This window comes from Anomaloglossus baeobatrachus, chromosome 2 (genome assembly GCF_048569485.1).
Source record: "Anomaloglossus baeobatrachus isolate aAnoBae1 chromosome 2, aAnoBae1.hap1, whole genome shotgun sequence".
Lineage (NCBI taxonomy): Eukaryota > Metazoa > Chordata > Amphibia > Anura > Aromobatidae > Anomaloglossus > Anomaloglossus baeobatrachus.
Window position 1 is genome coordinate 653,506,810 of NC_134354.1, and position 13,628 is coordinate 653,520,437.

A 13,628-nucleotide genomic window follows, 5' to 3' on the forward strand; every position below is an offset into this window, starting at 1 on the left:
GCAGAATTTTCCTACCCAGATTTGCCTCAGCTGAAACCTGGGTATGGACTCTGTAATGCTTTGAAAAAGTATGTAGGCTAGACCAGGTCGCAGCCTTACACACCTGTTCCACTGAAGCCTGATGCCGAATGGCCCACGAAGCGCCAACTGCTCGTGTGGAATGCGCCCGCAGCCCACTAGGAATGGGCTTGAGCTGCAAGAGGTAGACTTCCTGGATCGCAGAGCGAATCCAGCGAGCCAGAGTTGCCTTTGAAGCTGCCTGTCCCTTCTTAGGCCCCTCAGGAATGACGAACAAAGAGTCCGTTTTCCTAAGGGGGCTGTCCTAGATATGTAATATCTGAGAGCTCTGACTAGGTTTAACGAATGCAGAGACCTTTCCACCCTATGAACTGGGTGTGGACAAAAGGAAGGCAGAACAATGTCCTTGTTCAAATGAAACGGGGTAGGAACCTTTGGAAGAAAATCCGGAAGGGGGTGCAGAATCACCTTGTCCTGGTGAAAGATCATAAAAGAAGGGAATTTTGTTACTTACCGTAAATTCCTTTTCTTCTAGCTCTTATTGGGAGACCCAGACGATTGGGTGTATAGCTACTGCCTCCGGAGGCCACACAAAGCATTACACTAAAAAGTGTAAGGCCCCTCCCCTTCTGGCTATACACCCCCCGTGGGATCACGGGCTGCTCAGTTTTAGTGCTAAAGCAAGAAGGAGGAAAGCCAATAACTGGTTTAAACAAATTCACTCCGAGTAACATCGGAGAACTGAAAACCGTTCAACATGAACAACATGTGTACCCGCAAACAAACCAAAAATCCCGAAGGACAACAGGGCGGGTGCTGGGTCTCCCAATAAGAGCTAGAAGAAAAGGAATTTACGGTAAGTAACAAAATTCCCTTCTTCTTCGGCGCTCTATTGGGAGACCCAGACGATTGGGACGTCCAAAAGCAGTCCCTGGGTGGGTAACAAAATACCTCAAGTTAGAGCTGCAAGACAGCCCTCCTCTACGAGGAGGCCACTGCCGCCTGCAGGACTCTTCTACCTAGGCTGGCGTCCGCCGAAGCATAGGTATGCACCTGATAATGTTTGGTGAAAGTGTGCCAACTCGACCAGGTAGTTGCCTGGCACACTTGTTGAGCCGAAGCCTGGTGTCGTAATGCCCAGGACGCACCCACGGCTCTGGTTGAATGGGCCTTCAGCCCTGAAGGAACCGGAAGCCCCGCAGAACGGTAGGCTTCCAGAATTGGTTCTTTGATCCATCGAGCCAGGGTGGCTTTAGAAGCCTGCGACCCCTTGCGCTGGCCAGCGACAAGGACAAAGAGTGCATCAGAGCGGCGCAGGGGCGCCGTGCGGGAAATGTAGATTCTGAGTGCTCTCACCAGATCTAACAAATGTAAATCCTTTTCATACCGGTGAACCGGATGAGGACAAAAGGAAGGTAAGGAGATATCCTGATTAATATGAAACGAGGATACTACCTTAGGGAGAAACTCCTGAATGGGGCGCAGCACTACCTTGTCCTGGTGGACCACCAGGAAGGGAGCCTTGGATGACAGCGCTGCTAGCTCAGACACTCTCCGAAGAGACGTGATCGCTACCAGAAAGGCCACTTTCCGTGATAGTCGAGAGAGTGAAACATCCGTCAGAGACTCGAAAGGCGGCTTCTGGAGAGCAACTAGTTCAGATCCCATGGATCTAACGGCCGCTCGTACGGGGGGACGATATGACAAACCCCCTGCAGGAACGTGCGTACCTGCGGACGTCGTGCTAGACGCTTCTGAAAAAACACCAATAGCGCCGAGACTTGCCCTTTAAGGGAGCCGAGCGACAAGCCCTTTTCCAACCCAGATTGCAGGAAGGAAAGAAAAGTAGGCAATGCCAATGGCCAGGGGGACACTCCTTGTACAGAGCACCAGTAAAAGAAAATCTTCCACTTCCGTGGTAGATCTTAGCAGACGTGGGCTTCATAGCCTGTCTCATGGTGGCAACGACCCCTTGGGATAATCCTGAGGACACTAGGATCTAGGACGCAATGGCCACACAGTAGGTTCAGGGCCGTAGAATTCAGATGGAAAAACGGCCCTTGGGACAGTAACTCTGGCCGGTCTGGTAGTGCCCACGGTTGACCGACCGTGAGATGCCTGTCGCCAGAGCTCTTTGATCGTCATGAAAACCGGGACCTTGCTGTTGTGCTGATTCGTGAAACCCGTCCGGGTGCAGAGACCATTCTCCTGCGTCCACGCCCTGGTGACTGAGGAAGTCTGCTTCCCAGTTTTCTACGCCCGGGATGTGAACTGCGGATATGGTGTATGCTCTGTCTTCCACCCCTAGCAGAATCCGGCGGACTTCCTGGGAGGCTCGCCGACTGCGTAGTCCGCCTTGGTGGTTGATGTATGCCACCGCTGTGGATTGTCCGACTGAATTCGGATCTGTTTGCCTTCCAGCCACTGCAGGAAGTCTTGCAGGGCAATATACACTGCCCAGAGCTCCAGACAATTGATCTGAAGAGTGGACTCCTCTGAAGAGAGTCCTTGATCGTCTGAGAAAGGGGGACGTTCCTGTGTAGGGACATCGACTTCCCCTCCCATTAGCGAAGAATGTTCTATTGAAGTGGACGCAGATGAAACTGCGTGAAAGGGACTGCCTCTGGATGAGGTGTCTCCTTGAAGGAGAGACTGCACCCCCGTCTGTAGTGACCGCTGTTTGTCCAGTGGAAGCTTCACCATCGCTGAGAGAGTGTGAAACCCCAAGCTAAGCTATGCCAGCGATTGGGTTTAACTTTGAAAAGTTGAGGACCCACCCGAAACTCTGGGAAGTCTCCAGCGCCATGTTCAGGCTGTGTTGGCATGCCTCTTAAAAGAGTGCCTTGACAAGTAGATGGTCTAAGTAAGGGATCACAGGGTGACCCTGAGAGTGCGGGAGTGGTCCCACTGCTGCCATGAACTTGGTGAAAACCCGTGGGGCTGTCGCCAGACCGAAGGGTAGGGCTACGAACCGAAGATGCTCGTCTTCAATAACGAATCGTAGCAAACGCCGGTGCTCTGGAGCAATCGGCACGTGGAGATAAGCATCCTGATGTCTATTGATGCTAGGAAATCTCCTTGAGACATTGAGGCAATGACGGAGCGGAGGGATTCCATCCGGAACCGCCTGGTTTTCACGTGCTTGTTGAGCAGTTTAAGGTCCAGAACGGAACGGAAGGAGTCGTCCTATTTTGTCACCCCGACCAGATCGGAGTAAAAAGTGTCTCTTGTTCCTGAGGAGGAACCGGGATTACGACTCCTACTGCCTGCAGAAGAGCCTCGGCTCGGCCGGTGAGGAAGTTTTTGCGACAAACTGTCTCTCACCCACCGGCCATTGACCTGTGGCAGTTAAATGTCGCTAAAGCGGGGGAGTCTGCCACCGACCGCGGACGCGGAGAGAGAGGGCTGAAAGTCATGAGGAAACCGCCTTGGTAGCGGTTCCTCCGGCTGCCTTCTCCGGGCGTAATTGAGCCCGCCAGGAACCTGCGCCCCTCTGAGCCTTTTGAGTCCTGTTGGACGAGGGCAATTGGGACGTGCCCGAGCCTGGGAAGGACCGAAACCTCGACTGTCCCTTCTCCTGATGGGTCTTGTTTGATAGCTGGGGTAAGGAAGAATCCGTACCCTTGGACAGTTGAATGATTTAATCCAACCGCTCACGAAACAGTCTGTCACCAGATAAAGGCAATCTGGTTAAGCACTTTTGTGGAAGCAGCATCTGCTCCAATCCCTTAACACTAGGAGCGTAACAACACGGAGTTGGCGGACGCCACTGACGTACGGCTCGTAGAGTCCAGGACAGCATAAACAGCTTGAGTCGCAATGCCGACATTGCGAGGGGAAGGACGCTACTGCGGCCAAGATGTACATGTGACTGCGTCCCTCTGCGCAATACTAGCTGAAATAGCTTGGAGTGCCTCTATGGCTGCGAATGCCGGGGCAACCGACCCGCCGATAGCTTCATAGACAGATTGCAACCAGAGGGCTATCTGTCTGTCAATGGCATCTTTAAGTGAAGTCCCATCTTCCACTGCAACTATAGATCTAGCCGCAAGCCTGGAGATTGGGGGATCCACCCTTGGAGCGCTTGAGCACGTCAGGGGGGAAGAGACAACGCGTATCCTCAATACGGTTGGAGAAACGCTTATCGGGATAAGCGTGGTGTTCCTGGACTGCTTCTCTGGAGTCAGAGTGACCAGAAAAGTACTCAATATACGCTTGAGATACCGAAATAGGGATTTCTTCTGCTGTGAAGCTGACCCCTCCACTGGAGGAGTTGAGGGAGAAATACCCAACCTTCCATTGATGGACGCTATAAGATTATTCACTATAGCGTCACCATCCGGTGTATCCGGATTGAGAGCGGTCTCAGGATCAGAGTCCTGAACAGCTACGTCTGCATCATCATACAGAGAGTACTGTGATGAAGTCGAGGGCCGTTCTTAGGGAGCTCGCTTAGGCCGTCTGGGACTGTCGTCCGTGTCAGAGCCTGCACCCTGGGATGCATGGGACCCTCCTGGAGCCATGATTTGTTTCGAAATCAGGGTGGCCAGGGGCATTGAATCAACATTGCCCAAGGTCTGTCTGGACTGCAAAGTCTGTAAGATGTTAGTCATAGTCACAGACAATATATCAGCGGAAACTGCAACTCCGTCCCTGTCCCTGGACAGGGATCACAGGTGGTTCTTTTGGCCACCTGTAGCAGAGACCCCGTTGAGTAATTGCACACACTGGGGGTCCTGGAACAGTATCGCATGCAGTACAAGCAGCATAGAAAGCCTGTGCCTTGGCACCCATGCTTTTTTTTTTTTTTTTTTGCTGTTGCTGTCTAGCCATCTAGGAGCATTAGCCAAGAATAGCGACCGTACAGTGCAATGTATAGCATACAAGCATGAAGTACAATAAACACTTCAGCACATGCAGTACAAGGAGCAAAGAAAGCCTGTGCCTTGGCACCTTTGCTTTTCTGCTGCCGTTGTCTAGTTATTCAGGAGCATTAGCCAAGAAAAGCGACATACAGTGAATGTATAGCATACAAGCATGAAAATAACCACTGCAGCACATGCAATCCCAGCAGCATTGAAAGCTTGTGCCTTAGCACCCTTGCTTTTCTGCTGCTGTTGTCTAGTCATCAAGGATAAACTCTGCAGTACATGCAATCCAAGCAGCATTGAAAGCTTGTGCCTTAGCACCATTGCTGTTTGCTGCCGCTGTCTAGCCATCTAGGCGGGTAGACAGCCAAGAATAGCCCTTACAGTGCAATGTAAAGCATACAAGCATAAAGGACACATGACACTGCAGCACATGCAAGACAAGCAGCATATAGAGTCTGTGCTTTAGCACCCCTGATCTTTTGCTGCTGTTTCTAGGTCTGCATCCTGAATAGCGACCGTACAAAAGTACAACAGGACACTTCGGCATTAGTGGGTCAGCACTTTAGTTGCCGCTTACCGCCCGCACAAAAGCGGGTGCGTGGCGCCGGAATCCTGTGCTGGTAGCTCAGCGCTTGTCTCCGTTTTCCCGCTCTGCGTGCCGGAATGGCTGCCGGCGTCCAGAGGAGAGGGGCGGGCCGAGGGCGTGCCCGAGACAAGAGCGGGAACCCGGCGCCCACTGTGTCTAGTGAAGGGGGCTGGAGAATGCAAATAAGGCTCCAGCCCTCGGCGCTGCTATAGAACAGCGTCTCTCCCTTTCCCTGAGTGACAGGGTGGGGGCGGGAACGAAGCGGCGCTAGGCCGCAAAAGCCGGGGACTAAAGTTAGAAGCGCCGCCGCCGTAAAAGCGCGGTCGGCGCGTCCCCGGCGCACTACAAGTCGCAGCTGCGCCGCCGCTCCAGGGGCGGTCGGCGCGGCGGTCCCCACACGTAAAGTCCCCCAGTAATCTGCAGGGACTATAAGCCCAGCGCACAGCGCTACAGTCCCCGGCGCACTAGCACACCCAGCAAGCCTGGAGTGTGCGTGGCCTGCCATACGGGGACACAGAGTACCTGAAAGTTGCAGGGCCTTGTCCCTGAACGGCACTCCCGCTCCACATCCAGCAGGTTCTATGGGTCTGTGGATGGAGCCCGGCCTCAGGGCTTGGTGGCCGGAAAGATCCCACTTCCTCAGAGCCCCTCAGGGGGATGGGGAAGGAAAACAGCATGTGGGCTCCAGCCTCCGTACCAGCAATAGGTACCTCAACCTTACAAACCGCAAGTGGGGTGAGAAGGGAGCATGCTGGGGGCCCTAGTATGGGCCCTCTTTTCTTCCATCCGATATAGTCAGCAGCTACTGCTGACTAAACAGTGGAGCTTATGCATGGATGTGTGCCTCCTTCGCACAAAGCTTGAAAACTGAGCAGCCCGTGATCCCACGGGGGGTGTATAGCCAGAAGGGGAGGGGCCTTACACTTTTTAGTGTAATGCTTTGTGTGGCCTCCGGAGGCAGTAGCTATACACCCAATCGTCTGGGTCTCCCAATAGAGCGCCGAAGAAAAGAGTGCTGCCAGCTCCGAAACCCGTCTGATGGACGTATTTGCCACCAGGGATGTTACCTTCCAGGACAGAAGAGCAAGGGAGGATTCCTTGAGAGGTTCAAAGGGGGACCTCTGGAGACCGTCCAGAACGAGATTGAGGTCCCATGGGTCCAGCGGCCGTTTGTACGGGGGAACTAGATGGGAAACGCCCTGGAGGAAGGTCTTGACTTGCGGTTTTTGAGCCAGGCGGCATTGCTAGAAGAGTGAGAGTGCTGACACCTGCCCTTTAAGGGAACTGAGAGCCAACCCCGCTTGCAAGCCAGACTGCAGAAAGTCGAGAATTCTGGGGATGGCCAGAGGCATAGGCTAGACGTTAGTTTCCCTGCACCATGAAAAGAAGATTTCCCACATACGGTGGTAAATGCGGGATGACGCAGGCTTTTGGGGCGCTGATCATGGTGGAGATAACCGTGGGGGAGAATCCCGCTCTTGTTAATGCCCAGGTCTCAATGGCTATGCCGTCAGCTTCAGGGCTCTGGAGTTCTGTTGGGAAATGGGCCCTTGGGTAAGCAAGTCTGGGATGTCTGGAAGGCGCCACGGTACGTCTGCGAACATTTGTACTAATTCGGCGTACCAGGCGCACCTGGGCCAGTCCGGTGCTATCAGTATCACCGGGACTCCCTCTGCCTTGATCTTCCTGATTATCCGCGGCAGCAGGGGTAGAGGTGGAAATATGTAAGGCAGGCGGAAGTGGTGCCAGGAGCAGACTACAGCATCCGCGCCGATGGACTGCGGGTCGCGGGACCTGGCTATGAACGCGGGTACCTTTGCGTTCAACCTTGAGGCCATTAGATCCACGTCTGGTATACCCCAGCGAGCGCAGATGTATAGGAACACTTCTGGGTGGAGAGACCACTCTCCGGCGGCCAGGCCTTGGCGACTTAGAAAGTCTGCTGCCCAGTTCTCTACTCCCGGTATGTGTACCGCTGATATCACTGACCCCGTCGATTCGGGCCCAGCTGAGGATCTTGTGGGCCTCGAGATAAGCCGATTTGCTGCGGGTGCCCCCCTGCCGATTTGAGAGAAAGAACCGACTCTGGGGTCGGGTCCGAAATTCGATGTGGTAACCGGAAGACACAAGGTCTCGCACCCATTTGTCGTCTGAGGCGGCAGCCCAGATGTGTTGAAAGAGCTGCAGTCGACCTCCTACAATGAGTGTGTCTTCCGGGGCGCCGAAGGAGTCATGAGGGGGGAAAACGTCGTGGACGAGTCTCCCTAGTCCTGGACTGTTTCGGTCTAGGCTGCCATGATGAAGTGGGTTTCGGGGAGAGCTGAGAAGGTCGGTTCTTGCGTAGTCCGCGGCTAGTTTCGGGGGCAGAGCGGGATGTCGACCAACCAAATGAGTTCCGAAAGGAGCGGAACGAGGACTGTGGACGTCTGGTGAAGGTCGTCATGGACTTCAGCTGGGGAAGGGAGGTACTTTTTCCTCCCGTGGCGTCAGAAATGAGCTTGTCCAGACGTTCGCCAAAAAATCGGTCTGGAAAAAAAAAGGAAGGCCCGTGAGAGACTTCTTGGAGGCAGAATCCGCTCGCCATTATCGGAGCCAGAGAGCTCTACGGATGGCTATAGTATTTGAGGCGGCAAAAGCTGCGCAGGTAGCAGCGTTAATGGAGGCCTGCATGAGGTGCTCCGCCGCAGCGGCAATTTGAGCTGTTACCTCTGTGAAGGTATAAGGGAACTGGGATTCCTCAAGCGAAGTGTTAAGGGATTCTGCCCAGACCGAGATCGCCTTTGCGACCCACACAGAGGCAAAGGAGGGCGAGAGGGAGGAACCCGCAGCCTCAAAGGCAGAGCGGGCGAGGTGCTCCACCTGTCTGTCGGGTCCTTGATGGAGGAACCATCGGGTAAAGACAGGAGCGTCTTTGTGGCAAGGCGGGAGAACGGGGGGGTCGACCGAGGGCGGATCGGTCCAGCCCTTAGGGGCAGGTGAGGCAAAAGGGTACCGGGACCCCATGAGTTTACGGTTACCGAAGCGCCTGTCAGGCTTCTCCCTTTGCTTTGTGAGGAGATCTTCAAACTCTGGGTGATCAGCGAAAACCTTTTGGGGTTTCCTTGCCCTCTTAAAGGAGACCACATGGTCAGTGGTAGTGGATGGGGGGATCCTCCACATGCAGAGTTTGGTTGATTACTGCTATAAGGGAGTCTATTGCAGTTTGATCATCTGGGGAGGGTGAAACCAAGGAATCATCCTGGTACAAACAGCATTCTCCCTCCTCCGGCTCTTCAGAAGCCGTGGAGCGTGTGGGAGAGCCTGCCCTGTGTGCTCCCGAGGGAGAGCCATGGGGGCCATGAGAGAGTGCTGGAGACACCCGGCCGTGTGCTCTTTTTCTGATCCCTGCAACCGGTGAAGCTTGGGCCTGGATTACCTCAGAAGGTCCCTATATAGGGGTATCCTCAGGCTGTGTTCCGTCCAGGGGCCCAAAAGGGTTTGGAGGACGACATTGCATAGCCAGCACCAGGTTCTGTGACAGTTTTTCCATGGATTAGGATAGAAACTGTGCCCATTCCGGTGGGCTGGGAGCCCTAGGCTCTGGGCTGACTGGTGTGGCGGTGGTGGAGGGGGGGCCTTGGGGGGCTATAGGGGCACAGGACTCCACAGAGAGAAGAGGTGTTTATGTGGTAGCTCAGCGTGGCAGGCAGTGCAGGCTGAATAATAGACTATGTGAGCCTTAGCCCTCTTAGTACCCTTAGAATTCTGCATGTTCCTAATAGGAGTATGCCAGGAGGGGGAGCAATGATATGCAGAGCTACAAGTGATGCAGTGGATTGTATTTGCTTCGTTGTACCTCACCAGAATCAGCCGATGGCCCTGCGTCCTCAGGAAGGAGTAAGCCCGCTCTGTGGAGATCTTCGCGCGCTTTCCTGGGAGGGCGGGGCTTAGCGCTAAAAGAGCGCCAAGAAGAAGTGTGCCCCCCTGCTGTCGGTAGTAAAAAACGGCGGGCTGTGAGCTTCTGTGACAGTTTTTCTTCCCCTATCTTCAGTCAGCACACAGCTAGCTACCGGTAGATTATCTCTGCAGGATTCCCTGCAATCAGCAAGGGACTCCCCCCTCCTCCAGCCAGCACGCAGCTAGAGGGAATAAACACTGAGTTCATGAGCCCTGGGAGCCCTCCCCCCGCCACCGGTACATTATCTCTGCAGGATTCCCTGCAATCAGCAAGGGACTTTCCCCTCCTCCAGCCAGCACGCAGCTAGTGGGAATAAAGACTGTAAATTCAGTAGTCCTGGGAGCCTTCCCTGCACCGTCTTTCTCCCTTTGTATGGGAAACCAGTAAGGGGGGATCTCACCTTAACACTGCCTCAGTCCAGGCAGTGGAATAGCAGAGTCAGCTTGCTGTGTCCGGCCACACAGGTGCAACTCAGAGCCTGCAAAGAGGGGCTGAGGAATTGTGCCTCTGCCCTGGGCCGTGGAAAATCGGTGTCTGTGGGACCCGTCGTACAGTAAAAGGCAGCCCAGGATCCAGCGTCGCAGGAGGGGGTACGTGGAGGCAACACTCCGCGTTCCCGCCCGTTGATGGTATTGGGAGATCGGTCCCTAAGGGAAACCGTCGCCCTCAAAAAATAACAAAACCTTGAAAGGATGTGCCTCCTACAGACACTAAGCTAAAACTGAGGTTGCCTTGCCCGGCCAGGGGGTGTATACTGCAGAGGAGGAGCTAATGTCTTTTGTATCTACTTAGTGTCCTCCTATGGATAGGCAGCATAACACCCATGGTCCTGTGTCCCCCAATGAGGCGTCAGAGAAATACTTGTCTTAAGGCCTAAGACACACGGCATGAAAATCGGAGTGAGTGGACTGCGATAAAACATCGCATTCCACTCGGACCAATATTAGCCTGTGTGCCAACACCCATGAGCGATTATTTTCTCAGCTCTAATTGGACCGAGAAAACAGTCGCAGCATGCTGTGGGTGTAATGCGATCCTTGTTTCTCTCGCACCCATTTAAGTCTATGGGGCGAGAGCAACATCGCACTGCACTCGCATTACACCGGTGTACCGCAAGTGCAGGGCGAGAATGGCAATAGCCGGCAATGGAGGAGAGAGGGAGATAAATCCCTCCCTTTCCTCTGCAGCGCTGGCCCGCCCCTCCGCAGCTGTGGTCCGATCGCACCTCAGTCGCAGTGACACTCGCATGACACTCGGCTCCCGCTGGGCTGACAGCGTGAGCCGAGTGTCATGTGAGGATCGCAGTAGTGCCCCGTGTGGCCCCGGCCTTACAATTCTCTTCTGCTCCTGCATTAGTTTGTACTCGAGTAGTGTTGCAGGTAAACAGCAGTGGTTCTTGTGTTAAGACTTCCCACAGATTAACATGGTTGATGACATATACTAGCACTGCATGGAATTGCAGTATATTACATCATTAATGGGTCTAAGCTTTTCTTTTTTCTTATAGCATAGGGAAGGTATTGTAATTTTAATACAGCCTTGGAGACCCTCTAATCCACGCCCCAAAAAAAAAACCTAAAAAAAAACAACAAAAAACTGTGCCACTCTGGTAAATTACTGATGGGCAGTGTTGTCAAACTAGAATATTACAATATAAAGTAGACCTGTCAGGCACTGTTTGTATTATCTCAGCCAGGTATGCTTGACTGAACCATTGTGGCGTTTCAGAGAAAAATAATATAAAAGCCGCTGGGGACGAAGACCGCGCCGCAGACTAGTCGGACATGCGGGTCCCCAGCGGCTCATTCCCATCCGCTGTCCTGGACCGACAGGTCTCTGCCTACACTCACAGCGTTTCAGAGTCAAACTTACCTGGCTGAGATAATACAGCCAATGCCTGGCACATGCACCCATGAATTGGGCAGCAAGTATCAGCTGACAGGTACTCTAAGTTTTCAATATGTTAAAAGTGAGCGTTGTCTGTTTTTTAAGGTTACCTTATTGTTGGGACTGCAAAAGGATCAAAACTGTCCAACTTCTTCACATCGATTGGAACGGAAATTCTACCTAAAATAAGACAGTACAATTTAAGGAAAATTACGCGTAAAATTACAACTTTATCACTTCATCTCAGGGTTCTATAGACCGGGTTCAAATCCTATGTGCAATAGGAAGGCAGAAAAAAAAAACAAAAATGAAAAACCAAAAACCATATCTACATGTATTTGTGAACTCTGTGCACTCACCGGTTTTGGGGTGGACACTGAAGGGACTTTTTAGCAAATGGTTTACTCCTTTGCTGACATTAACATCCAAGCGGGGATAGCAATATTGTAACATAATTTCCTTCACTGAATTTGCACCTCTTTTATCCTAGACAGGAATTAAACACAGAAAAGAAGGGAATTTTGTTACTTACCGTAAATTCCTTTTCTTCTAGCTCCTATTGGGAGACCCAGACGATTGGGTGTATAGCTACTGCCTCCGGAGGCCACACAAAGCATTACACTAAAAAGTGTAAGGCCCCTCCCCTTCTGGCTATACACCCCCCGTGGGATCACGGGCTGCTCAGTTTTAGTGCTAAAGCAAGAAGGAGGAAAGCCAATAACTGGTTCAAACAAATTCACTCCGAAGTAACATCGGAGAACTGAAAACCGTTCAACATGAACAACATGTGTACCCGAAAACAACCAAAAATCCCGAAGGACAACAGGGCGGGTGCTGGGTCTCCCAATAGGAGCTAGAAGAAAAGGAATTTACGGTAAGTAACAAAATTCCCTTCTTCTTCGGCGCTCCATTGGGAGACCCAGACGATTGGGACGTCCAAAAGCAGTCCCTGGGTGGGTAAAGAAATACCTCATGTTAGAGCTGCAAAGACAGCCCTCCCCTACGGGGAGGCAACTGCCGCCTGCAGGACTCTTCTACCTAGGCTGGCGTCCGCCGAAGCATAGGTATGCACCTGATAATGTTTGGTGAAAGTGTGCAGACTCGACCAGGTAGCTGCCTGGCACACCTGTTGAGCCGTAGCCTGGTGTCGTAATGCCCAGGACGCACCCACGGCTCTGGTTGAGTGGGCCTTCAGCCCTGATGGAACCGGAAGCCCAGCAGAACGGTAGGCTTCAAGAATTGGTTCTTTGATCCATCGAGCCAGGGTGGCTTTGGAAGCCTGCGACCCTTTGCGCTTACCAGCGACAAGGACAAAGAGTGCATCCGAGCGGCGCAGGGGCGCCGTGCGGGAAATGTAGATTCTGAGTGCTCTCACCAGATCTAGCAAATGCAAATCCTTTTCATACCGATGAACTGGATGAGGATAAAAGGAAGGTAAGGAAATATCCTGATTAAGATGAAAAGAGGATACCACCTTAGGGAGAAACTCCTGAATGGGGCGCAGCACTACCTTGTCCTGGTGGAACACCAGGAATGGAGCCTTGGATGACAGCGCTGCTAGCTCAGACACTCTCCGAAGAGACGTGACCGCTACCAGAAAGGCCACTTTCTGTGAGAGTCGTGAAAGTGAAACATCCTTCAGAGGCTCGAAAGGCGTCTTCTGGAGAGCAACTAGTACCCTGTTTAGATCCCATGGATCTAACGGCCGTCTGTACGGAGGGACGATATGACAAACCCCCTGCAGGAACGTGCGCACCTGAGAAAGTCGTGCTAGACGCTTCTGAAAAAACACGGATAGTGCCGAGACTTGCCCTTTAAGGGAGCCGAGCGACAAGCCCTTTTCCAACCCAGATTGCAGGAAGGAAAGAAAAGTAGGTAACGCGAATGGCCAGGGGGATACTCCTTGTGCAGAGCACCAGGATAAGAAAATCCTCCACGTTCTGTGGTAGATCTTAGCAGAAGTGGACTTCCTAGCCTGTCTCATGGTGGCAACGACCCCTTGGGATAATCCTGAAGACGCTAGGATCCAGGACTCAATGGCCACACAGTCAGGTTCAGGGCCGCAGAATTCCGATGGAAAAACGGCCCTTGGGACAATAAGTCTGGTCGGTCTGGTAGTGTCCACGGTTGGCCGACCGTGAGATGCCACAGATCCGGGTACCACGACCTCCTCGGCCAGTCTGGAGCGACGAGTATGACGCGGCTGCAATCGGATCTGATCTTGCGTAGCACTCTGGGCAAGAGTGCCAGAGGTGGAAACACATAAGGGAGCCGGAACTGCGACCAATCTTGCACTAAGGCGTCTGCCGCCAGAGCTCTTTGATCGCGA

At 53.0% G+C, this 13,628-nt stretch overlaps 1 protein-coding gene across 1 annotated transcript in view; it reads right to left on the reverse strand.

The window, feature by feature from the left end:
* Positions 1–13,628, reverse strand: part of PRIM1 (DNA primase subunit 1) — a 157,426-nt gene that overhangs the window by 52,572 nt on the left and 91,226 nt on the right. Inside the window, exons 9-10 of the mRNA XM_075337039.1 lie at positions 11,659–11,785; positions 11,410–11,479 (exon numbers count right to left, since the gene is read on the reverse strand). Coding sequence (XP_075193154.1) covers positions 11,410–11,479; positions 11,659–11,785 — 197 coding nt within the window. The remainder of the gene's footprint in view (positions 1–11,409; positions 11,480–11,658; positions 11,786–13,628) is intronic.